This window comes from Hippoglossus hippoglossus, chromosome 13 (genome assembly GCF_009819705.1).
Source record: "Hippoglossus hippoglossus isolate fHipHip1 chromosome 13, fHipHip1.pri, whole genome shotgun sequence".
Taxonomy (NCBI): Eukaryota; Metazoa; Chordata; class Actinopteri; order Pleuronectiformes; family Pleuronectidae; genus Hippoglossus; species Hippoglossus hippoglossus.
Window position 1 is genome coordinate 23,246,939 of NC_047163.1, and position 25,926 is coordinate 23,272,864.

Consider the following 25,926-nt stretch of genomic DNA (forward strand, 5'->3'; position numbering starts at 1 on the left):
CATGATCGGCCAAGGTGGCAGCATTCATATCCAGGATGTTTTGTGGGAGGTTCACAAGCTGAAGAGCGCTAGTGTTCCAATTTACACATTTGATAAAGAATATCAAAAATAAAGTCATCACAACTGCTGGGAGGTTATGTTTTCGTCACTGTCCATTTGTTTATTTGTTTGTTTGTGAGCAGGATTGCACAAAAACTACTAAACAGATGTTCAAGAAACTTGGTGCAAGGATGGGACATGAGGCTTGAAAGAAACAATTAAGTTTTGGCGTGGATCCGGACAAAGGGGTGGATCCAGACTGATTTTTGGGGAGGCTTGATTGAATCTAAGGGAACTGTTGGGCCTCTGCGGAGGGAAGTGCTGTACTTAGTGCCATTCTGGTTATTGAGTACTTTTGAATGAAAATTGTAAAGTGACAAATTGTAGATGTTCATTGCTGATTGTAAAACTAAAAGTAAAAAGTTAATATGAACCTAAATGAATGATATAAAAAGGTTTTACTTGGTAGAAGTGTATCAGAGAAAGCTTTTACCTAAACCCCAAATAGGAAGTTGTCCTATTGATATCTTAATATATTACTGTAGACTTATAATTGTTCAGAAAATGTCTCTTTTGAATCCAGCATGCTACAGTGCAACATTCAATGTTTCAGTGCATTGTATTGTGTGTCCTTCAGGTAACTCTGGTAGAAAGCAGGACTCAAACATTCCCAGATGTTATCATCAAACACCAGTAGAAAAATCTCAACCACACGAAATATAGACAACAAACTCAACCACTTGCTAATGCTTAGGAAACCACACAACCTCATTACACATATTTAAACTGCAATGTTGGCTACTGTTAAGTCACTGTTCACCTGCAGTGTCACAGGATGCAATCCTCTGCCTTTCCACCAGCACTAAGACAAGGATACCAGTAACACGGAGCAGAGACTTGGAGACTTAAGATCCGGAGTAGATCATATAGATTATGTAAATATCCCACCGTTATATATAATAGGATCATCTGCTACATCTGCACAAATACATTTTAACAGTCACCTGTTTTTATGTGTTACTTTTATTTGGTTCACTTTGTTTCATATGTATTTTCTTCACACATTTGCACATTATCATGAGTTTAAATGTATGCCATGCTGTTAAGGATATTATTCTTAAATATATATAAAATATGAAGTTTGAGTATATTGAATGACATAGTCATAATATATGGAATATGAAAATATAGAAACATTTAATGCAATATATTCAGATTTAAACTTCATATATACAGTGCTGTGAAAAAGTATTTGCCCCCTTCCTGGTTTCTTATTTTTTTGCATATTTGTCACACTTGAATGTTTCAGATCATCAAACAAATTTTAATATTAGACAAAGATAACCAGAGTAAATACAAAATGCAGTTTTTAAATGATGATTTCATTTATTAAGGGAAAAAAGCTATCCAAACCTACCTGGCCCTATGTGAAAAAGTAATTGCCCCCCCTTGATAAATCATGAATGAACTGTGATTAACCACATCTTTTGGAAAGCTGAGTTCAATTTCACCAGCCACACCCAGGCCTGATTACTGCCAGACCTGTTGAATCAAGAAATCACTTAAATAGAACCTGTCTGACAAAGTGAAGTAGGCTAAAAGATCTCAAAAAGCAACACATCATGCTGCGATCTAAAGAAATTCAAAAACAGATGAGAAACAAAGTAATTGACATGTATCAGTCTGGAAAGGGTTACAAAGCCATTTCTAAGGCTTTGGGACTTCAGCGAACCACGGTGAGAGCCATTATCCAGAAATGGAGAAGACTTGGAACAGTGGTGAACCTTCCCAGGAGTGGCCGGCCTACCAAAATTACTCCAAGAGCGCATCGACGACTCATCCAGGAGGTCATAAAAGACCCCAGAACAACATCTAAAGAACTGCAGGCCTCACTTGCCTCAATTAAGGTCAGTGTTCATGATTCAACAATAAGAAAGAGACTGGGCAAAAATGGCATCCATGGGAGAGTCCCAAAGTGAAAGCCACTGCTGACCAAAAAGAACACAAAGGCACATCTAACATTTGCCAAAAAACATCTTGATGATCCCCAAGACTTTTGGGCAAATATTCTGTGGACTGACGAAACAAAAGTTGAACTTTTTGGAAGGTGTGCGTCCCGTTACATCTGGCGTAAAACTAACACAGCATTTCATAAAAACAACATCATACCCACAGTCAAACATGGTGGTGGTAGTGTGGTGGTCTGGGGCTGCTTTGCAGCTTCAGGACCTGGATGACTTGCCATAACTGATGGAACCATGAATTCTGCTCTCTACCAGAAAATCCTGAAGGAGAATGTCCGGCCATCAGTTCGTGACCTCAAGCTCAAGCGCACTTGTGTTATGCAGCAGGACAATGATCCGAAACACACCAGTGTCCACCTCTGAATGGCAAAAAAAAAAACCAAAATGAAGGTTTTGGAGTGGCCTAGTCAAAGTCCGGACTTAAATCCGATTGAGATGCTGTGGCATGACCTTAAACAAGCCGTTTATGCTAGAAAACCATCCAATGTGGCTGAATTAAAACAATTCTGCAAAGAAGAGTGGGCCAAAATTCCTCCACAGCGATGTGAAAGACTCATTGCCAGTTATCGCAAACGCTTGATTGCAGTTGTTGCCGCCAAGGGTGGCACAACCAGTTATTAGGTTTAGGGGGCAATTACTTTTTCACATAGGGCCAAGTAGGTTTGGATAGCTTTTTTCCCTTAATAAATGAAATCATTTAAAAACTGCATTTTCTATTTACTCGGGTTATCTTTGTCTAATATTAAAATTTGTTTGATGATCTGAATCATTTAAGTGTGACAAATATGCAGGAAGGGGACAAATACTTTTTCACAGCACTGTATATATATATATAGGCTGAGGTCTGGCTTATAAAACAAATTCACTGGATTAAATCTAGAAGACTTGAGCACGAGTGTGATTTTAGAGTGATTTTGAAATTCAATGCACATATCCCCTCTGTATCATGTCTACCATGATGAAACTGTATATGGAATGTTGCATGATTCATAAATAATCAAAAATCAAGTTTCAGGCCGTAAGATTCAACTTTAATATTACAGTATAACAGTTTCTGATTTAAGAAAAGGTTAACATTAAAGGTGTGCAACAGATGAACAATTCTTTGTTTTGTTATATGGTCAATCCTGAACAGACGAAGCATAGTGTGAATACAATTAGGCACACAATATTACTGAAGTGGATAGTGCAAATAATTATGTGCAATGTAAAAGTTGTAAATATGCCTTTATACCAATGATTATATGAAGACATACATTTATACATGAAGTGCACTTCTGCCCGTTGCTGTAATATGTCAATGCGTCCGCCATATTGGACCAGGCAAGACTGGCCTGTTAACACATACCAGGTGCAGTCTGTCTGGAAAAAAACACAATAAGGTTTAAATTCCAGCTGATTTCAATGAGCTGCTTTTTGTATTGATGAGTTTTGTGATCTACGTGGAAAACAAACAAATTCTCAATTACAATGTCAATTGTTCGGATATCATCACTGCTAGACAGAGAGGAGTGTGTCCACGTTAGACTTAATATAATGTGAATTACTGACGTTTTCAAAATTAAAGCTCTGTTGTTTCACTCGATATAAAGTATTGCTGCAATTAATCAAACGTTGACTTTGTAGAAGAATAGCTGAAAAGGAAGTGATTCTATGAATATGAATGTTGTTGCCATAGTGGAGATCAGCACCCACAACACCCGTGAACATCTGTGTCAGTCCAATATGGTGAAAAAAATAAATAATCAAAAGGATCTGGTGGGAAAGATATTGACACTGCTGCTGTCTATAATCCGAGGACATAGATGAGGACAAGTTCAACTCGGCCCACAGACTGAATGGACAAAGCATATGCCAAGTGTGAAGCCTATGCATCCCACAGACAGACAGACAGACAGACAGACATCTGTGGAAGTCGTAGGTAGGTATATGCTGATTTTCATCCCATATTTTTAAGAAGAAAAGGAACCAAATCTTTTACGTTTAACCCACGATTTTTGTCCATATTCAAATAAATACTGATTCTTGCCTATACTACAAGTCAAACTATTGATTCTAAATAACTGGAGACAAAACCCACGTAGATCACAAACCCTTGAAAACCAATTGTTGACATTAGTTGAAATTAAAATGTAAAAGTATTTTTTATACAGACAAATGGAGCTCCCCCTAACGTGTGTTTACAGGCCACTCTTTCCCAGTCCAAAATGGTGGCGAAGCTGGTGTACGAGCCAGTTGGCCAATGCGGCCTCTACGTATACAGTATATGTCTATGGTCATTGGTTTTAATCCTGAAGAAGAGGAAAAGGAAGGCAGTTTAATGAAATCCTCAGAGCCCCAGGACGTTTGTCTGCACACTGAAACCCAATAGTGTGTTTGCAGCTACCACACACTCTGCCACACTTGGTGCTGGAAATAAACACAACAAAAAACACATCACATAAGTCAGTAACAGATGGTACACAATGTCTGACAGGCTATAAACCCTCACACATTGTTTAAACTTGATTCATTATTTGATCTAACTATTATTAATTGGTTGTTACCGTTCTGAGCACGGAGCCAGGACACAGCCTTCATAGCCAGAAGCTCCCACTCTTCCTTAGCATCCATCTTGAATCCATGAAGCCAGATCAGAGCCAGAATGGTGGCCCACACTTCCTGGTCCACCTAATTTACACAAAATTCAAACAAAGGAAGAGATTTTCAGGGGAAATTGGATTAAATGTTATTAATACAACAGTATGTCAGCATTTTACATTCACTAGAGAAAAGTTCAAAATCCTGCGAAAAAGTCTTGTCTATTTTACTTAAAGACACTAGTATCCAATATCTAAGCCCTGGCCTAAAATAAAACTGTATCAAACTACACAGGTGGGATATTTCTGCTCCATTGCTCTCTATGGTAAATAAATCAATAGAAAACACCCTTTGGGATTTTGAGGTAGGTTGTCTCGTTAATTCAGAAAAACTGCTGATTTTTTTCCCATGAAGTAAGAAATTCTCATTATTCAGAAAAACAGGGCAGCTTTTTTCTTTTGCAGTAATGCAGTAAGCTTCTGTACAACAGTAATAATATTATATACTAAATGAAAAAGGTCAATGCCTTTCACAAGCAGGAGGTTAAATGACCACAAGAGGGCATCATACTTAGTTTCTGAACATGGTTATGCTGAGCAGTCCTATCATCATGTTCACTCTCATATGTGCAGCTCATTAGGAACAGAGCAGCTCTGTCACATTCCTATTACATTGTAAATCAGCTCTTTCTCCTGCTGACTCATTTCCACTGCTGTGTCATAGCTTGACTCATAAGATATATATATTTTTCCAATAGAGAATCAAACATTTTCTTATGTTTGACATCATTGTTATGTTTTGCTTGATCCTATCTGCTTTTTGAAAAAGTGGCATCACTAAAAACCACATGATGAAATCCATTTCAAAATAACACAATAACTTTGTATTACGACTCACAGCTGGAGGCTTTGTGTTCTCCACCTCCTCGCTGGTCTTTCCCACAGCAGCAGCCAGAGCCGGATCAAGCAGCCAGCAGCCAGACGCCTTCTGCAGGGAGACCAGCTGCAGCAAAGGGTCTCTGGGTGGCTGCTGTTTTGGTTCAGTGACTTCATCATTGAAATCTGAGGGTGGGAAAAAAACGAGGGTAGTTATTCTAATAAAAACCTACTGGTTAGGATACTAATACGGTCCACACAGTGAGTATTTGTGTGGCTAACTATGTGAGCAAATTTATCTATATGTCTGTCTGTCTACCTATCTATGTCTTGCGTGTCTGTTCTACTGTGACTACTGTATTTCCTTGAATAAAAGGAAACCTATGTTCTCAACTAAATAGCAGAACCCTACAGTATGAAGCCGAGCATCTTCCGATCCTACAATAACAACTAAAACCATGTTAATCCTAATGAATGGATTCCGTCAACAGAAAAGGGTTAGAGTGCTCTTACTTTGAAACGGGCGCAGGAAGTGTTGCAAATGTTTATGTTTGTGACACATTCAACAGATAAACAGTGAAACTGTGGTGAAAGAACTTTTTGAGAAAGTAGGTAAGACCCCAACTCTTTAGAAGAGGAACGCGGCTCACGCTGCTCTAACCTGACAACATCGGCATGAAATACATTCAAGATTCAAGATTTCCTTTACTTTCATTATCTCATGTAAAAGCGCACAATCAAAAAATAAATGTTGTTCCTCTTCTACCAACAGTTTTTACATTAATAAAAAGAGAATATGACTGAGGAAGCTAGAAAGATCACTATGTACAGTGCAAAAACACTACACGTGCAAGATGTTCTGTGTTGTACACACACCGAAATCTTCTCTGACATCACAAAATGTTTTTTTTTTATTGTAACCATGCCATGCACCAACAGGCACATTTAAACTTGCAAAGACATATAGTAGTTACTGGTGCATTTCCCATTTCAAAAGAAACTACGCTAAACAGTAGAAGTCTGAAAACACCCACTAATGACTACTTAGTCTTTAAAACATCATCAGTCTTTATAAATAGAATCAATATGTTGTTAAGTCAGTGTGTGCGGATACCTTCGTCAAGGCAGTTGTCATCACAATCTTCAAACTCTTCACCTTCGTCAGCCAGGCAAAAGTCTGCTTTGTTTAAGAAGAAATTAACTGATATAATAGCAAAAAGCATTTAATGGTTCTAATAGAGAAACAGTTTGTTAGAGCCCAGTTGTGGTTAACTTACTAGTTCTATGAGCTGTAGGACCTAACCAGCCTTCAGTTAAGTATCAGTCTAGTTACTAAGATACAACATATCAGACTTAAGTGAAGATAAATATGAGAAATCTTTAATAATGAAAAAAGAAGTTTACGTTTGTCGATTATTAACTTTGGGAAGAATATATGTTTTAAGTAAGGCAGATAAGCTGTTGCCAACTAATGTGCATACAAAATATAATGTTTCAAATGGCAGTTTCCTTATACAATACATTTAAGTGGTTTTCTACTGGGTGAATGCCTGAACATGAAATATCAAGTGATGGACATGTACATTTGTGCTCAGCAGATGTAGAATGACACCAGTGTGTGTTCACGGACCCCTTGAACCTCTTACTCACCCAAGGACATACTAGCAGGTGAAGACATGAAACAGCAAGACATGGGTGCCATCGAATACATCCCTGAGACAAAAACAGTGGCAGATATTACATAAAGATCAACAAATATAAATCCTGAAGGTTTGCGGCAAATTCAAGTAACATGACATGTGCTGAATAATATATTGTATAAGTTGTTCTTTTTCACAAGCCGCACTCGTCTGTCACACATACATTTTAGGGTCTTAAACATGGAACACTGTGTGCACTGTCATTTATTTTCTCCTTGAAAAATACACTCACTGGGTACTGGTATAGCTCTGCGCATCAGAGGTCCTTGAATCGGCTCATAGTTGCCTTTGTTGACAGCAATGAAGGCTGTGAAGGAACTGCTCACTCCTGATTGGACACTGAGCTCCATCACCTTCTCCTTCACCCCCTCATCATGCTGTCCCTCGCCATCTCTTTCGTCCATCTCCAGGGAACGAATCAGACTTCGAGCACCTAACCTGTGGACTGTTAATCTGCAGGAAAAAAAGAGGAGAGAGAGAAGTGTGGATACCCAGGGAAAACATTAGACTTAGGTCAGGTTCGGACCCACAAAAACAGAATGTCTGTCGGGTTCGAGTCTGGATTGTTAGTTCTCTCTCGGGTTTGAACGGGTCCGCACAGAGAGTTGCGGAATGAGTGAAGCTTACTTTATATTTCTATAAATCCAAACATTTATTCAACCCTGTTTGGTTTAGAGCAGGTTTAGAACAACCTCATTTTACCATTGTTTTTTTTTATTTAAGTACAAGTAGTAAATTGCCCGAGGTGAAAGTCAGAGAGGTGAGAAACAGACAATTAACTAAGGAAGACAGACTGGTTCCCTTCATCTTCCATCAAAAAGAGCAGAACCAGATAGATGCTTCACATTGTGGAAAACCAGCACAGTTTCCAGACTTAAACCTTGGAGCTGCTCTGGGATGAAGTGAGCTGCAAGTGCAACTTCTGCAACAGTGTTTGGACAAACTCTGGGAACACTATTTGATTTCCTTTGTATAAAGAACTCCATGGGGTTGTTTGGCTGCTGGATGACTCAAGATCCCAGTATTCCTAGATTTTAAAATCCCTCTACTGAGACATTAAACTAATTTAAATAACCAAGTTGTTTGAAAAACATTTGACAGATAGTGGACAACGTGAGCTAAGTTTTAGTTTTCAAGTAATTTTACCACATCGTGTCACTTTCTTTTCATTTACTTTGTGAATATCATTTGTCACATTAACTATAAAACTTTTGGAGAGATGGTCAATGATGGACATCCTGCAGTGGCGGATCCAGGATATTTCTAAATCAGGGGCTATTAAGGGGCCACACAATTACACAGAGGATGAAATTCTACATCCATCATCCTTGCACTATTCCTGATTCACGAAGCTGCACATTTAGGACATTCATTGTTTTCTGTTAGCTCTATAGTGTTTGACCATTATTCATCATATAATCAAATCTATATTTATTTGTTTGTATTGTTAGTGAGTAACTAGTTTGTTAAGTCTCCTGACAGGACAGGGGCACTTCAGGGGCCAGTTCCCCCCTGACCCCACCATTGGATACATGTGATTGCACAGTAACGTCAGCATGTGATTCAAAGTGATGCTGCTTTTTTTACCCAGTGTCCTCAGCAGGTTTGAGAGAGAAGTGTAGCTTGTTCTTAGAGGGATGACCTGTCAGGCTGTACTTCACCGTCACACAGCCCTCTGCTGCCTCTGAACTCTGAGAAAATATCACAAAACAATCCCATCTTCATAATTACGTTATAAAAATGCAACTTAATATTCTTTTTTTTCCTACACCTGACCATGAAAGCATCCTTACATAACATCCTTAAAAATCCCTATGCATAATTATTTTACATATGATATATAAGCATGAGATAGCAGTATGATATAAGTGTGAGTAATTATCGATTATATATGGAATAGGGAGGAAACAGATTCAGTGTATATCGTGGTAAAATTCCTGACTGAATTCTTAAATTATTTATTTTGATTACCATAGTGATTTGGCTCTGGCCATAGCAACTGATATTTTGTCAGGACTCTAAGACGTTTGGGGTCGACGCCTGCAGAAAAAGACGACCTTTACACTCCGCTGCTCCTACCTGTCCGCTGAGCTGCGCATAAATCAGTGACCGCTGACCCTGGAAAATTGTTGTGATTGTTGGGGAGAGAACAGTGACAGACACTCCCTTTGGTAAATCCCACGTGACTGAGATGTCCTCCACTGCTGGCTGGAGAGCGAATCTCAGAGACTGCATCACCTGGTAAGAGCAACATATAAAGAATAAGGACATAAGAATGACTCTAGTAACAGTAGATTTGTATTAAAACCTTTCCACCTGTGGCATTTGTCTTACTTTGGGTTGCATCCTGTCAGTTCCTGTGATGAACTGAGCGTGACCTCCTCCTTCCTTGGCTAATCCATTGATAAGAGCAGAGCTGGCCCCTTCCCCGATCCCAAAAGAGAAACACCTACAACACAGTAGTTACTGTAAGTGTTGAACACAGACAGCATAACAACATGGGACACACTGTGAGCAGGACTCTGTGGTTTCACCTGTGGGAACCTGAATTCTTCTTCACCAGATCAATCACTTCTTTGGTGTTGAACACTTCTCCGTCAGTGAAGACAAAAAGCTGGGGAGGAGTTGCACAGGAGTTACATACCAGCACACCCAGTAACATGTCATCCAGCAAAGTCAGAATAATGAGAAAGGTGTGGTAACTATGAGTTTCACACACACCATTGCAACATGCTCAAAACTGTTCTTGGACATAGATGCACATAGATGCACTGTATGAATGTGTGCGTGAAGAACTGTAGTGTAATAATACTAAGATAAGTGCTAATATAATATAAATACAGGCCATTTAAACCTAATCTATAGTTTCAATTCCATTGTTTTCTCTGAATAGGCAAGTGACACTATCCAGTATCACTGCACACACGTCACTCTTGCACGGCTGAACGATGCTAACGTTTTATGGCATCGTAAAATGAAAGATATAATTTCTGCCTAACAAAGTTTTACACTTTTAGAGTGAGTACCCTCTATGAAATGATGCAGTTGTAGCCCCAAACCTCGAGTAATCCATAGCACAGCATCTGAACATGATCTGTGCCACAATATATTCTAACAGAGTGAGGCAGAGGTTTTAGTAGGGACCACCAGTTGAGCTGCTTATGTGCATTTAGCCGAGCTTCTACATGTTAAAATGAGGTGCAGCATGTCCATAATGAGAAAACTTTATATCCTATATGTTACCTCGTCGGTGTCTGTAATGTCCACTGGGTTTTAAGGCTAAGAGGTAAGAAAAACAAAAAAAACAGAAGATGTGCTTGAACTAGTTTATTTTTGGGACTGTGAGCTTTGTTCGAAAGTCTAAATTGTAAACTGTGATGGTGAACTAGTTCATTTCATTCTTTGAGCGAGCTCTTTTTAAGCATGAACTTGCATAACACTGATTGTTCTGGACCAGGAAATGGTGGAACGTTCCTTTTGAGCAAGTCACAGCCCCAGATGGGGGAGTTCAAGTATCTTGGGATTATGTTCTTGAAATCGGCATCAGCTGTAATGTACAGTATGTGCTGTACCTGACTCTAATGGTGGAGAGGGAGTGAGACAATTTTAAGTGTTATAGTTCTGTCACATAAACAGAGACAGTAGTGTCGTTGACTTGATAGTGATGATAGCATTGACTCTCGTAAAACAACTTTTGCCTACTATATGTGTGTGTGTGTGTGTGTGTGTGTGTGTGTGTGTGTGTGTGTGTGTTACTTGTCTAGGTTGATTAGGAATGCAGGGCTGGCTGTAAATGTGTTTGATGGGTTCAAGGATCTCTGTTCCTCCCAGATTCGCCTGCATCGCTTCGACTTTCTTCAGAGCCTCTTCTAAGTTCTGCTCACTGTACTTCACACTCTTTCTGCGATCGCACACATGCATGAACACATGTAAACACACATGCACAAACAAGCATTAACAACAAGGACAGGATGAGATCTGTGTGGACGTGAGGGAGTGACATACGGGAAGATGTGTTCAAAGCTGGAGCCGAAACTGTAGATGTTGAAGTAGCAGCCCATTGGTAAGCTCTTCAACAGGAGCAGTAGAGTATCCTGAGGGAAGCAGACACAAGATGGTGAAGGTAACTGTGTGTGAGACACTATGAAAAGTTTAATGACAGAGTTTAAACTCGCTGAATACCCTGGCACTGGCAATTCGAGTTTCTTGCTGCTTGGTGTCACTCGTTGGACAATCCATACTCCCAGATCGATCCAGTAGGAGCACAAACTCTCCACTTGAGGCGAGTGAAGACATCACAGACTGGGGGAACTCAGGGTACAGGCTCAGCATCAGGACTGGATCGCCCATCAGACTCCCTGAAACATCATTTATGCCAAAAAGTGTAACTCAGTTGGACTACGAGGATGATCGACTTTTCTATTGTGCAAAGTAACAACCTGACTCGTTTTCACTCACCAGGTTTGGCAGAGGCCTGTCCTGCCTCCACCACAGCAGTGGGCTTGTGAGCATCACTGTAATAAATCAGCAGCTCAACATCTCTGTCAAACTTGTGTCCTGCAGCCAACTTCACCTGCAGTTCACAAAGCACACTCAGTTATATTTGTAGCTCTCAGTGCTGAGGAACAACCACACACAGCGGACATGTGAGCAGTCTACCTACCGTGGCCTGGGTCTGCTCTGTGTTGACGTACTGGAGAGGCTCCAGAGAGCAGCTGGACTCTACTTTGGAGATTGGACGAGGAGACGACACTCGGACAGAAAACGACAGACTGTAGGGAACCAGAGAGGCTGGAACAGAGGTCACCTTCACACCAGCACCTCCAGAACCTGTATACAACACAAGAAAAGAGAATAATATTTTTCGCAATGTTAAAGAAATTGAAAAAAAAATGGATCTGGATCAATATTGTTCTTTTATCAACCATACCACATTCTGCCTCCAAGTTTCATTGTAATCCACTCATAAGTTTTTGACACCAGATACATTTTGGTTGCAAGGTTAACATTAAATGTTATGTACGTCAACTGCCGCAATCTAACAAGCAATACAGCAGACTATAGAGCAGCTTCTTTCCTCCGGCTTTGAAACTTTATAATTTATACTGCTGTGAACCATTTTGTCTGACCTCACCGGTGTTCTGACTCGGCTACAGACATTGACAATAGTTTATAGAGAAGACCAATTTTGTTGGGGGTAATGAAGAGGCAGCATTATTACAATGAGCCCATCTCATAACCAGTTCGCTGGTTTCAGTATGTTCAATTTCCAATGGAGCTTTCAATGCGCACTTGGTACTTGACGCTACCACAGTGACGGACAAGACGCAGTTTGGTGTGCAGTAAACCAAAAGTGCTGGCTGGGTTTCCTACCCTGAGGTTCATAGCGAGGGTTGAGCACAGCAGGCAGACAAAACCTCAGCCCGTCATCCGCCTGCACAGCCAGCTCAGTGACGTACTCCAGCCTGATGGAGGCGCTCTCTCCTGGAGGCAGACTGCCCACACTCAGAGTGAATATATCTGGACTCTGCTCGCTCTCCTCCAACAGGAAGGCCTGCTGACCAGAGCTCAGCGCATCATCATACTCCTCACGAGCCTGAAGACACAGACAACACACGTGAGCTACACTCACGGATCTTTAGGATCCATCACACTGAGTGAGACGTCACTGTTTAGCTCACCTTCTGTTTCTCCTTCACCTCAGCTACAATCTGTGTCTGTCCAATCTGAGCACTGAAGTGACAGACAGCAGCGTCTCCAGGCAGAGGGAAGACGAAAACAGCCTCCAGAGGTTTGTCCTCCTTGTTCTCGTAGTTCAGAGTGGAGACCACTGTCGCCACATGGTCCTTCACCTCCAGCTCCACCTCAATGCTCTTCAGGGGAACTGAGCGAAAAACAAAAAGAATATTAAGATGATGTGAGAACTGTTGTGTATTCTCTATTTTCTTTATTCTATTCTATTCTTAAATTTATAGCCACATTAAACAGGCGTCTGTCTAATAAAGTGAAAAACAGGATTCTATAATCTGACCCCATTACATTAATGTTGTGACTGTTTATCTAACAGCTCTGTACCTGGTTCCTTCTGGGCAGTAAGTAGTCCACAGCATTCCATTGTACCTGTGAAACAATTAACAACACATTTAAGGACTTACTGTTGTAGGGATGAGTGTTAATGACAGTTATTTTGCATTGGAGGTGTTCAACAGTACATTGTAGTGTCCACTTTAAGGGACTTTAATATCTAACTCAGAGGCACCAGACAGAGAGGCATCAACTTCAACTCTTTTGCGTATTTTACCAGTGGCAAGACGTAATGACACGATGTGATTTAGGAATGCATACTTTAGACTTAACTATCCAATAGGATGCGAACACGTACATGTAACATAGAGAGTGACAGCAGTTCTAGCCTTTCATGGATGTGCTGTTGGAATGGGTGACGCAAGTAGAGGGAGATATATGGGGATGCTGTGGGAGACACTCCTTTCTCTGGCCCACATGTATTTTTATCACATTACTACACTGTAATAATAACTGATGCTGTTATCATTGATACCATTGTCAAATCTATAAGTATCCCTATTATGATTTTCATTATAACAACCAGTGTTATTAGGACTCTTACACAACTGTAGCTTGTCTCTCTCTTGTGCCTCCCTCCCCCTCCCCCTCCCCCATCTCTCTTCTCCACCCACCTCCTCTTCCCCCATTTTTCTCCTCTTGCTCAACCGTTTGAGGAACACCGAATCTGGTTCTACTAGTTCACTTTTTTTCTCTCCACAGTCACTGTGTGTTTTGTGAACTGTTGGTTTTGTCTATAATATTGTAAGGTCTCCACCTTACGATGTGAAATGTTTCGAGAAAATGTATTGTAAAATAAAGGTAATGGTTAATGGGTCTAAATGTGACAATGCCAGCAACTCATGTTCCAAACTTCGAGTTGTTGTTCTACGACGGACTATTTGGGCCACTTAAAGGTGTACCAGGACTACCTACTACTGTTCGACCTTGTTTCCTCAACTGCTTGTCAATAGAACAACTGAATTCTTCCACTTCACTGAAATAGTGAAGTGGATGATCATTTCTGTTCCCAGAATGCATCTCGTCGGAAGATATCAGAGGACATTTAGGCTTAAAACACGTTGTAAATGACCTTGTTTGGAGTTGAATATGAATGTCTGGGTTTCCGGACACTAAGATGACACCACAGGAACAGTATGGAGGCATGTTATGGTTTTTCTGTTGTTTTATTATGTCTGGAGAAGGACTCACCATTGACTTCAATTGTATTGGATCTGCTCAAACAAAGTTTACCCCTGAGACTCCAGAGGTGTTTTGTGAACTCAAACACTTCACCCACCCCTCCATCGGTGTAGCGGTGAGTAGATAATGGGTGAATTTTCATTTTTGGGTGAACTATCCCTTGGAAGGTTCAGTGTGTAAGATTTCACTAATGTGTAATAATCTAAGGCGTACGAATTGTTGTTTTCTTTACCCTTGAATGGGCCCTATATATTTAAATACTTTATATATACATGAGGAGCGGGAGGCATCATGTTTTTTACAGGAGTCCAAACTGGAAAACCTACACACCTTTTTGAGTTTTTATGACAACTGAAGGCTACCACAGGTTCTCTCTTATGTTTGGAAAGGGAGGCTGAGGTGACGGGTGTTCAGCAGCAACATGCAACTTCCACACTAGATGTTAAATAACATAACCACTTCTTTATTAATGTAGTAAAACAAATGATAAAGATGTTGCGGCATTTGAAGGGTGAACAGGCAGCTGTCCTGGGCAAGTAAAATGCCACACTTTTTCTTGTAAGTCTGGCTAATCACTAAGCTTTCTGACGCTCACCAAACTAAACTCCTTTCAAAACAGCAGAAATTTAAAAAACACTTAGTACTAAGTCAACAGAAGCTGAATAAAACATACTCAAACCATCCTGGGTTGGGTTTCCACAGTTTCAGCAATAATCCATTCTAGTTTCGTCAAAATGAACCCTTATTATCTTGTGTTAGACTTTGAATTAAGTGCATTGACAAGGATTGAATTGCCACTTTTTTTTTTAAATGGACCTTGTTGGGTTTGGATTGTGCAACATAGGGGCTCTTCCTGGTAAAAAGGGAAGGATCTAACTTATTAATATACACGTCTACTCACACTTCGGTCAGCTACAATAACTTTGCTGCACACGTTAAGATCCTGTAACTGTTTTAACGTAAAACAAATACAACTGAATTCACAATTATACTTTGTGCATCGTCCATCGCGTCACACCCATACAGTGTATGGTCACACCCACCTTGTCCAGTTTGTTTACGTTAGGTGGCGCAGTCACAGAAACATGAACTTCCCATCAGTCTGATGGGAAGTTACGGATCGTAAAAGAAACTGAAGAAGGCAGCGGGTTTTTGTAGACGCCATATTCTTTATCCACATTGCAGGGATGTATTTTACCACTGAGATTCATCTCCAGCTCCAGTGTGACGTTAAACAACGTTATTTCCAGTGTGTCTGGTGACATACATGTATAAATCCAGAGAAGAAAAAGCAGCTTACCACGTGATGTGTGGGACGCTGTCACCGCAGGTCGCTGTTAGATGTGCAGACCTGGCGCAGACACAACAGGGTGAAACGAGGAAGAGCCTGTCCCGTAAACAGTGCGAGAGAAGTGCCTGTCACGCCTGCTGCTGCGTTCGATCTTATCAGTACAGAGCACCGGACGGGCGGAGCTTGAGGTTGATATTTGAGCCCTGTTGCACAAGCCCAGTATGAGAAGGTTGTGTCTGTGCCTTTTCAGGACAGACCAGTCAGTGACATGGCAGCATTTCATTTTCTGTTTCTCAGCTTTCACACATGCACGCCATCACTACCTAGTGGTGGAGGATAGGAATGAACACGCCTTCCGATTGGGCTGCCCATCTCTGTTATGCTGAACTCTGGAGATCCTCGGGACTTTCTCAACAGAGGCTGTTTGTGTGATCACATATCTGAGTGAGAGCCACACAAGTAGTATGGAGGACGATACATGACTTAAGTACAGTGTTGTGCAAGTTCACACCTCTCATGAACTAGTTCAAAGTTCAGTTCATACAAGTAAACATGAATAGTTCACGTTCATAGTTCACCATTTAAATTCTGAACTAGTTCATAGTTCAGTTCATTTCATAGTTTTAAGGTGGAAAGTGAGAATGAAAGACTTAACTTGTTTTTGAAAGAAAACTTTATCCATCACTACCCCTTGCCTTAAACTGTACTTCATATGTATCAATTCCTAAAAGAAATGTTTTTTTTAATTTTGTTTTAATTATTGCTAATTTTGCCTGTTTATTTATTCATACCCTGCACGAGTTTGTCTACCTGTTGCTGGGAAATCATACCCTTGAAGGCTGCAGACAATGTGGTTTGGGTCATTTGGGGCTGTTGGCAGGGGTCTTGGTCTTTTTTTGACTTTCAATTACTTGGAGATAACTTTTTAGGCTAGCTGGATGCTTCAGCTCCACATGCCGTTTTAAATTAGATGCGGATGAGGCTGACGTCCGGACTTGCTTTTTCAGCGCAGGACGACACAATTTGCACAGAAAGGTGAGATTTTTACTGTCAGAATCTTTATCAGACAGTGTGTAAAAATCCCGCAAATAATAATAAGGTGCATCGGATGTAGTCGCTGAGTCTGCGTCTCTGCTTTCACTTGCCATTTTTATATGAGACCGAGAGCTGTTGTCTTGGAATACGTTGCTTGTTTGGACTACATGTGTGTGCGATGAATCATGGGTAACGTAGTGCGAAGTCGAGTTAGTTGGTTTAGGTTAGGCTACATCGCGGACATTGTACGGGCACTGAGCAACGACATGGTGCAAGCATTTCGATTTAGACAGCGTCTCTCCTCAGGAGAAGGAAAACATTCCGTAACGTTTCAGCTAGACCTCAGATAATATGAACGTGTTCACCGTTCAAATTCATTATTTGTCATTAAGTTGCGTTCAGTTCATCGTTATCATAAAAATGAACGTGTTCAATGAACGCGTTCTTTTGAACTCGTTCATGCACAACACTGCTTAAGTATAAATAAATGTATAAATAAATACATAAATAAATGCATAAATAAATAAGGAAATAAATACAGAAATGTATAAATAAATGTCTTAAATATATTTCCACATTTATTTATTTCTGTATTTCTGTGTCCGTATGCTAATGAGAAAGGCGGTCCTAACCTCAGTCTCATGCAGGATTGGTCACAGGAGTGTGATGATCCAGTCCTACTACTTGTGCCTTTCAATGCTGACTGGTGTCCAGTAGCTGTTGGCAGTGTTGAGCCAGTTCACACTTAAAATGAACTAGTTCAAGTTCAGAGGGTTAGGGTTAGTTAAGGTTATTTTTTATTGGGATGATTTAGGTGTCAGTAGTCCTGACTGTGAGCGTCACGTCTCGTGTTGTACTGAGCACAACATGTTGACGAGTCATTTTCATGATGTTTAAATTCAGCCTCATAAACTCTGGAGCGAATCAAACAAACACTAAGTGACTTCATGTACTGATCAGGTCCTGATAACTAGTGAGGAGTGTTTATTAGTTGGAGTGAGAGCAGAGAGGAGGAGGACACAGAAACTCCAGCTCGGTACAAACCAGCTGCAGCTTCTGCTCTGATCATGAAGCAGCTGATCTCTGAGCAGCTGAGACCAGAGAAACTCTGTGTTTCACTGTTCTTCTACAAAGTCACTGACCGGCTGCTTCACGTGAACGAGCTCTGATCTCACTGCGTGTGTCGCTCTGAGCGAGTGAGTGGTGGTGGTGTGTGTGTGTGTGTGTGTGTGTGCTCAGTTGACCAATCCTGCTCGAGACTGAGGTTGGGACCTCCTACCTCATTTCATATGGATACAGAAATAAATAAATGTGGGAATAAATAAATAAATGTGGAAATAAATAAATAAATGTGGAAATAAATTTAAGACGTTGATTAATTTACTTCTGTATTTATTTCCAATCTATTTCTGTATTTCTGTGTCCATATGTAAATGAGGTAGGAGGTCCCAACCTCAGTCTCGAGCAGGATTGGTCAACTGAGCATACACACACACACACACACACACACCACCACTCACTCGCTCAGAGACACACGCAGTGAGATCAGAGCTCTTCACCGTGAAGCAGCTGGTCAGTGACTTTATAGAACAGTGGAAACTGTGAAAACACCGAGTTTCTCTGGGCTCAGCTGCTCAGGGATCAGCGCAGAAGCTGCAACTGGTTTGTACCGAGCTGGAGTTTCTGTTTCCTCCTCCACACTGACCTGCTCTCACTTTACCTTATATACACTCATTAGTTATCAGGACCTGATCAGTACATGAAGTCACTTAGTGTTTGTTTGATTCGCTCCAGAGTTTATGAGGCTGAATTTAAACATCATGAAAAATGACTCAACATGTTGTGCTCAGTACAACACGAGACGTGACGCTCACAGTCAGGACTACTGACACCTAAATCATCCCAATAAAAAATAACCTTAACTAACCCTAACCCTCTGAACTTGAACTAGTTCATTTTAAGTGTGAACTGGCTCAACACTGCCAACAGCTACTGGACACCAGTCAGCATTGAAAGGCAGAAGTAGTAGGACTGGATCATCACACTCCTGTGACCAATCCTGCATGAGACTGAGGTTAGGACCGCCTTTCTCATTAGCATACGGACACAGAAATACAGAAATGTGGAAATATATTTAAGACATTTATTTATACATTTCTGTATTTATTTGTATTTCCACATTTATTTCTGTATTTATTTATACATTTATTTATTTATACTTTAAGTCATGTATCGTCCTCCATAAAGTAGAAGACACCCACACAAATGTGAAGTGAGCTTTTGGTGAGAGTACCTGATGCGGGTGTTGAGCAAGAAACAAAAACAAGTGATCTCCACAGCGGAATTAATACATTAGATCCTGTCTCTGCAGCTGCACCCGTCACTTGAATGCTGCAGAGATTTGTGTTGTGAACGCGCCTGAGTGGAGAACCTCCTGCGTTCTTCATGTCTGAAAGGCAAACTCTGGAGAAAGTCCAGATCCGATTCTGCGGACATCCTCCAGTGTTCGTGTCTGAAAACAACAACTATGGATATCAGTCCCTTCAATGTGACCCCATTTTCTAAATTAATTATTCCGTGCAAAGTCAGTGAAAATGTAAAAAACTAAAAATGCAAAGTCAAAGTAATGGTAAAGAAAGAGAAAAAAGTCCTGGATCCACACCAACATTTAATGGGTTCTTCAATGACACATACCATATGCTTCTGCCAAGTTTCGTTGAAATATTTCCAGTAGTTTTTGCACAATATGCTTACAAACAAACAAACCAACAGACAGGGGTGAAAACATAACCTCCATGGCAGGGGTAACATTCATTACATTAAATTTAGCTGACGCTTTTATCCAAAGCGACTTACAATTCGTGAATCAACATCTACGAGGGGCCATTTGAGGGGTTCAGTATCTTGCCCAAGGACACTTCAGCATGCAGATGGGGAAGATTGAGGATTGAACTGCCGACCTTCTGGTTGGAGGACGACCACCCTACCCCTCAGCCACATTCACGTGAAACATAACATCAAATGAAAATGGAAAACATGATAGAACAGGACTTTATTGTTGGGTTAAAGTGAGACAAAATAAATGCTGTAAAATGGGCACCTATACGATACGAAATCCTCAGAGCCCCATGGCGTCTTTCTGCACATTGCAACCCAACAGTGTGTTTCCAGCTTCCACGCACTCTGATGGTACTGGAAAAAATACAAAGAAAAACACAATACAAAATCAGAAGCTGATGTTATACATTGTTAAAAACAACATATCAGCTCTTAATATTATGATTGTTACCGTTCTGAGCACGGAGCCAGGACACAGCCTTCATAGCCAGAAGCTCCCACTCTAGCTTAGCATCTATCTTGAAGCCATGAAGCCAGATCAGAGCCAGAATGGTGGCCCACACTTCCTGGTTCACCTAATTCAGCAGAACAGAAGAGAGAAAATCAAAAAGAACAAACGTACATGAGAGTTTCAAATGGGAAAATAAGGCCATCAGGGACCATCAGGCTGTTTCTGAAAAACTTAATGCAACAACATGATAAGAGATTCAGATGTATAAACTTAAATGTCTCTTTGCAGATGGGTGGTCACAATATAATATCACTGCATTATTTTAAAACAAGAACCCATTATTAATTTGTGTTATTATTTTTGACAGTAACTCACAGCTGAAGGCTTTGTGTTCTCCACCTCCTCGCTGGTCTTTCCCACAGCAGCAGCCAGAGCCGGATCAAGCAGCCAGCAGCCAGACGCCTTCTGCAGGGAGACCAGCTGCAGCAAAGGGTCTCTGGGTGGCTGCTGTTTTGGTTCAGTGACTTCGTCATTGAAGCCTGAGGGTGGGAAAAAAACAAGGGTAGTTATTCTAATAAAAACCTACTGGTTAGGATACTAATACGGTCCACACAGTGAGTATTTGTGTGGCTAACTATGTGAGCAAATTTATCTATATGTCTGTCTGTCTACCTATCTATGTCTTGCGTGTCTGTTCTACTGTGACTACTGTATTTCCTTGAATAAAAGGAAACCTATGTTCTCAACTAAATAGCAGAACCCTACAGTATGAAGCCGAGCATCTTCCGATCCTACAATAACAACTAAAACCATGTTAATCCTAATGAATGGATTCCGTCAACAGAAAAGGGTTAGAGTGCTCTTACTTTGAAACGGGCGCAGGAAGTGTTGCAAATGTTTATGTTTGTGACACATTCAACAGATAAACAGTGAAACTGTGGTGAAAGAACTTTTTGAGAAAGTAGGTAAGACCCCAACTCTTTAGAAGAGGAACGTGGCTCACGCTGCTCTAATCTTCACCTTCGTCAGCCAGGCAAAAGTCTGCTTTGTTTAAGAAGAAATTAACTGATATAATATCAAAAAGCATTTAATAGTTCTAATAGAGAAACAGTTTGTTAGAGCCCAGTTGTGGTTAACTTACTAGTTCTATGAGCTGTAGGACCTAACCAGCCTTCAGTTAAGTATCAGTCTAGTTACTAAGATACAACATATCAGACTTAAGTGAAGATAAATATGAGAAATCTTTAATAAGCCTGAATTGAGACTGAAGAAAGAAGTATAAGAATATCTATCCATTCATCCCATAGCTACATCACTTAATTATTGAGGTTTTCATATGATTTTTTTCCATCAAGATCCATGAATTATTCTGAGAAATTAGCGAAAGTGTTGAAAAACGCCTCTGAATGTTAATGAAAGTGAAAAAGTATTTTTGGATCCACTCCCTGATCTGGATCGGCACCAAAATTTAACATGTTCTTCATTAGGTCATTCCCCAGCCCTCACATGCACTGAACTCTGCAGATCCTCCGTATTTTCTCCAGAGGAGGTGTATATGTGAAGCAAATGTCCAAGTGAGAGGCTCCATAGTTTCTGTGGACTTTCCCTGCCTGGCCTCCTATTATAATGTTTGTAGAAATCCAGGAGAAGACATAGCCCCCTTGCTGTAATGATTCACATGTTTCTACCTGATCAAAAAGGCCTACAAAAGACTACAAAAGGCATTAGTCTACTCACAAGGGCAGGGGTCGGCAACCTTTTTGACAATAAGTGCCAATGTAAAATGTTCTTGTGAATTAGTGTGCCATATCAACATTTTTTTATATTAAGTTTTATTATTGAACCACATTAATATTTCCAACAGACATGTCATTTTATTCCATCCATATTGGCTATATATAGAACACTTTAAAGAAACATGTTTATCTCATTATGATTGCAATAATAAGTTTGTCATTAACCCCACCAACCACACTCATATTCAGAATTGAAAAAGCTTGCTTCAAAGACTTTGAGAGACTTGGCTTCCCATACCTGGACACTGCACGTTTGATTGATTCTCCCTTGTCTGCCTGATCCTTGAAACTTCTTTCGTGCCATGTTTCAAAGTTTCGCTTAACACTGGACGTTCGGCACACAACATTTTCAAAACATAACGTGCACACAGCACGGTCCTTATAAAAAACAAAGCCACAGTCTTCTGCCCATGAGGGCTGAAATGCCCGTGTCTTCGTTTTTTTAGCTAGCGGGCATGACATCACCAATACACCTGAACGGCTGCACTTAGAATAGAATTACCACCTCGCCATTTGTTATGGCCAAAAACCATTTTTGACCATCAAATTCTAATCAGGTATTTTAGTCCAAGTGAACCTGAGAGTGATGAGACAAGCAGCAATACAAGCTTTACATCAATTTACTGTATTAATAAAAATGTAAATGTGTGTGTTACTTACTTTTCGCCCTGAAACCGCATGACTGCAGAGCTATAAGAAATAAAAAGTTTGAGGTTAAGTGAACAACATGAGAATTATTGAAGAATAAATAGTGAGGAAACTACTGGTTTCTGAGCTCATTTATAACTCACAATAAAAACTTAATGAGTATTTAAAATAGTCAAGTTGTTCAAATATATTCAATATAACATAATATAATAATTGCATCTATTTACATACATATAAACGTACATGGGCATATGAACATATCTGCAAATATCTCTCCGTAGATGTGTTTAATGTGTTAAACCTCATTTGCATTGAAGAAGCTGATGGGAGAGCAGAGTGGTGTGAGAATAAATACACTGGTAATGGTTTGTGATCTCACCCAGCATAATGGTATACCTCTTTAAAGGGATATTTCAAAGAAAATGAAAAATCACTCATTATCTACTCATCACTATGCAGATGGAAGGGTGAGTGAAGTGTTTGAGTCCACAAAACACTGGAGTCTGAGGGGTAAACTTTGTTGCAACCAAATCCAAGGGGAGGAGGGTTGATGTCTGGACCTCTTGCAATTTTAGTTGAAGACCCCTGCACTAGAGGCTACTACAGGGATACTAGTCTGATGAAGGTGTCTTTCAAGGCAAAGAGTAAATATGAACAAAATAGAATCATAAATGGATGTTTAGCAGGTGTGTGCACTGGTCTACTTACAAGTGGAATCATACACGTTGAGGGACATCTCCTGTTGTCTTGGAGCCTGACGGGAAGCAGCTCTCACTCCCTCCATAGATGTGTTTTGTATCCCCATAGCGTAGAACTTCTCTGTAATATCAGGAAACAAGCTGTCAGGCAGTGGGTTAAACCTCGTTAGCCTTAGACAAGCTGATGGGAGAGCAGAGTGGTGTAAGAATAAATACACTGGTAATGGTTTGTGATCTCACCCAGCATAATGGTATACCTCTTTAAAGGGATATTTCAAAGAAAATGAAAAATCACTCATTATCTACTCATCACTATGCCGATGGAAGGGTGAGTGAAGTGTTTGAGTCCACAAAACACTGGAGTCTGAGGAGTAAACTTTGTTGCAACCAAATCCAATTCAATTGAAGTCAATAGCGACCTCTTCTTCAGATGTAATAAAACAACAGAAATCATAACGTGCCTCCATACTGCTTGCTTGTTGTCATCCGAGTGTCTGTCAGATATATATAAAAAAAATAGAATTACCACCTCGCCATTTGTTATGGCCAAAAACCATTTTTGACCATCAAATTCTAATCAGGTCTTTTAGTCCAAGTGAACCTGAGAGTGATGAGACAAGCAGCAATACAAGCTTTACATCAATTTACTGTATTAATAAAAATGTAAATGTGTGTGTTACTTACTTTTCGCCCTGAAACCGCATGACTTCAGCTTCATGAGAGCTATAAGAAATAAAAAGTTTGAGGTTAAGTGAACAACATGAGAATTATTGAAGAATAAATAGTGAGGAAACTACTGGTTTCTGAGCTCATTTATAACTCACAATAAAAACGTAATGAGTACTTAAAGTTGTTCAAATATATTCAATATAACATAATATAATAATTGCATCTATTTACATACATATAAACGTACATGGGCATATGAACATATCTGCAAATGTGCACATACAAACACACTCAGCACAGTTGGAAATCTGGCTCTTATGTACAAATTAAAACCAATAAGGGTGAATTGTATATTAGGAGTAATGACACTTAGTGGAAATTGAGTCAAGAAGACCACATGCCTCAGAGGTCACATGCACAGTTCCTGCTACCTTGAGAAATAGGCAGGTATCAAAGACCTGAGAGACTGTGGCCAGGACCACATTTGTAATGACCAGACGACTGGTTCAAACTACCTCTGACACGGTGAGGCTTGAGGGGGCTGGGTGTGTGGGGGGAGCTAGTCAGCGGTGGTTCGAAACTACCGACAGTGATACGAGGATGGAAAAATCACGAACCAATGGCGCAATGGATGCGCGAAAACAAGTTCAACCTATGTGGGCTCCACCACAGAAGGATGGAGATGTTATGTGAAACAGCATGGTAGGCAGAGGTGGTATCTTGGATCTTCAGACTCTTGGCATCTGTTTTTCCTTTGCTATTTGAAAAGAAAACCCTCACCTGGTGTTGGAACAGGTCTCCGCACCAGAGGTCCTCTAATCGGCTCGCCGTTGCCTTTGTTGATGGCAATGAAGGCCGTGGAGGAGCTGCTCACTCCTGATTGGACACTGAGCTGCACCACCTTCTCCTTCACTCCTCCGTCTTGCTGTCCTCTGTGTTCTCTCTCCTCTGTCTCTAGGGAGCGGATCAGAGTCCGAGCACCCAACCTGTGGACTGTTAGTCTGCAGACAGGAGAGTGAACACAGAGCTAAAACATCTTATGAGGTCTCAAAACATCAGATTACTTCTCAGTATATATACATGACAGTTATGTCATTACTGCTACACTTCTCACTAATGAGCTACAAAAAGCCAGTGGTGAACATCAAGTCTAGATTTTTTTTACTCTAATATTCAGTTTGATTCCTATGGAAAGAAAAAGAAGCATATTTATTGATAGAAATGTGTCACTCTCTGTGATGAAACAAGTCAAATTTTAGACGAATAATACTATCAAGTATTTTTGTTTGTGTGTGTATCAGTTAATGACATGTAACAGTACATTTTTCTTGTATTAAAAAACATCCTGTTTTGTACAGCTTGGTGCAATTTCTAATTATTCTAGTTAGTTTATTCTATATTAATGATTAAACTCAAACTTTGTACCCAGTGTCCTCTGGAGGTTTGAGAGGGAAGTGAAGCTGGTTCTGAGAGAGATGACCTGCCAGGCTGTACTTCACCGTCACACAGCCCTCTGCTGCCTCTGAACTCTGAATTATATCAAGAATTGAATATTATACATGGTATTTTCACTAATAAACATTAATTAATGAATAATAATATGCTGAGCAGAGAGGTATTTCATTATAGGAGTGTGCTGCACCCACCTGTCCGGTGAGTTGGGCATAAATCAGTGACCTTTGACCCTGGAAAAGGGCTGTGATTGGTGGCGAAAGAACAGTCACAGACACTCCTGTTGGCAAATCCCATGTGACTGAGATGTCCACCACAGCCGGCTGCAGAGCAAATCTCAGCGACTGCATCACCTGATGGGGAAAATATAGTTTTCAAAAGTAGGAACAGAAACTGAAGCTGCTTTCAGACAAGCGCTGAACTCCAGAGATCCTCCAGATATTCTACGGTTCTGCCAGTGCCCTAGAAAAAGTCAGCAGACAACAGAAGATCCTCTGCAGGATTCATCGCGAGCTATTGGGACTGTTGATGACGTTTCTGACGTGTGACAGATGCATAAATTAA

The 25,926-nt window shown here is 40.4% G+C and overlaps 1 protein-coding gene and 1 long non-coding RNA gene across 9 annotated transcripts in view; one reads left to right on the plus strand and one right to left on the minus strand.

Annotated features, from left to right (window-relative positions):
* Positions 1-2,287: 2,287 nt before the first annotated feature.
* On the plus strand, positions 2,288-2,853 carry LOC117772348. The gene is made up of 2 exons (XR_004615760.1): positions 2,288-2,348; positions 2,454-2,853. It is a non-coding gene; the product is annotated as an uncharacterized LOC117772348 (long non-coding RNA).
* A 219-nt stretch (positions 2,854-3,072) lies between these two features.
* The window catches only part of LOC117772310 (von Willebrand factor A domain-containing protein 5A-like), a 29,128-nt gene continuing 6,274 nt past the window's right edge, over positions 3,073-25,926 (minus strand). Inside the window, exons 1-20 of one of the 8 annotated variants that reach the window (XM_034603328.1) lie at positions 15,789-16,061; positions 13,294-13,344; positions 12,900-13,102; positions 12,592-12,814; positions 11,882-12,048; positions 11,677-11,791; positions 11,401-11,576; positions 11,224-11,312; positions 10,975-11,119; positions 9,753-9,832; positions 9,553-9,667; positions 9,298-9,456; positions 8,806-8,909; positions 7,451-7,671; positions 7,169-7,231; positions 6,628-6,719; positions 6,032-6,044; positions 5,541-5,704; positions 4,610-4,733; positions 3,078-4,472 (exon numbers count right to left, since the gene is read on the minus strand). In XM_034603328.1, the coding sequence (XP_034459219.1) occupies positions 4,393-4,472; positions 4,610-4,733; positions 5,541-5,704; positions 6,032-6,044; positions 6,628-6,719; positions 7,169-7,231; positions 7,451-7,671; positions 8,806-8,909; positions 9,298-9,456; positions 9,553-9,667; positions 9,753-9,832; positions 10,975-11,119; positions 11,224-11,312; positions 11,401-11,576; positions 11,677-11,791; positions 11,882-12,048; positions 12,592-12,814; positions 12,900-13,102; positions 13,294-13,333 (2,373 nt within the window). In that variant the 5' untranslated portion in view covers positions 13,334-13,344; positions 15,789-16,061 and the 3' untranslated portion in view covers positions 3,078-4,392. Of the gene's footprint in view, positions 4,473-4,609; positions 4,734-5,540; positions 5,705-6,031; positions 6,045-6,627; positions 6,720-7,168; positions 7,232-7,450; positions 7,672-8,805; positions 8,910-9,297; positions 9,457-9,552; positions 9,668-9,752; positions 9,833-10,974; positions 11,120-11,223; positions 11,313-11,400; positions 11,577-11,676; positions 11,792-11,881; positions 12,049-12,591; positions 12,815-12,899; positions 13,103-13,293; positions 13,345-15,784; positions 16,062-23,843; positions 23,965-24,690; positions 24,912-25,335; positions 25,440-25,556; positions 25,716-25,926 lie in introns of those variants that run through there. The other 7 variants (XM_034603327.1, XR_004615745.1, XM_034603325.1 and 4 more) reach the window with 7 other exon arrangements.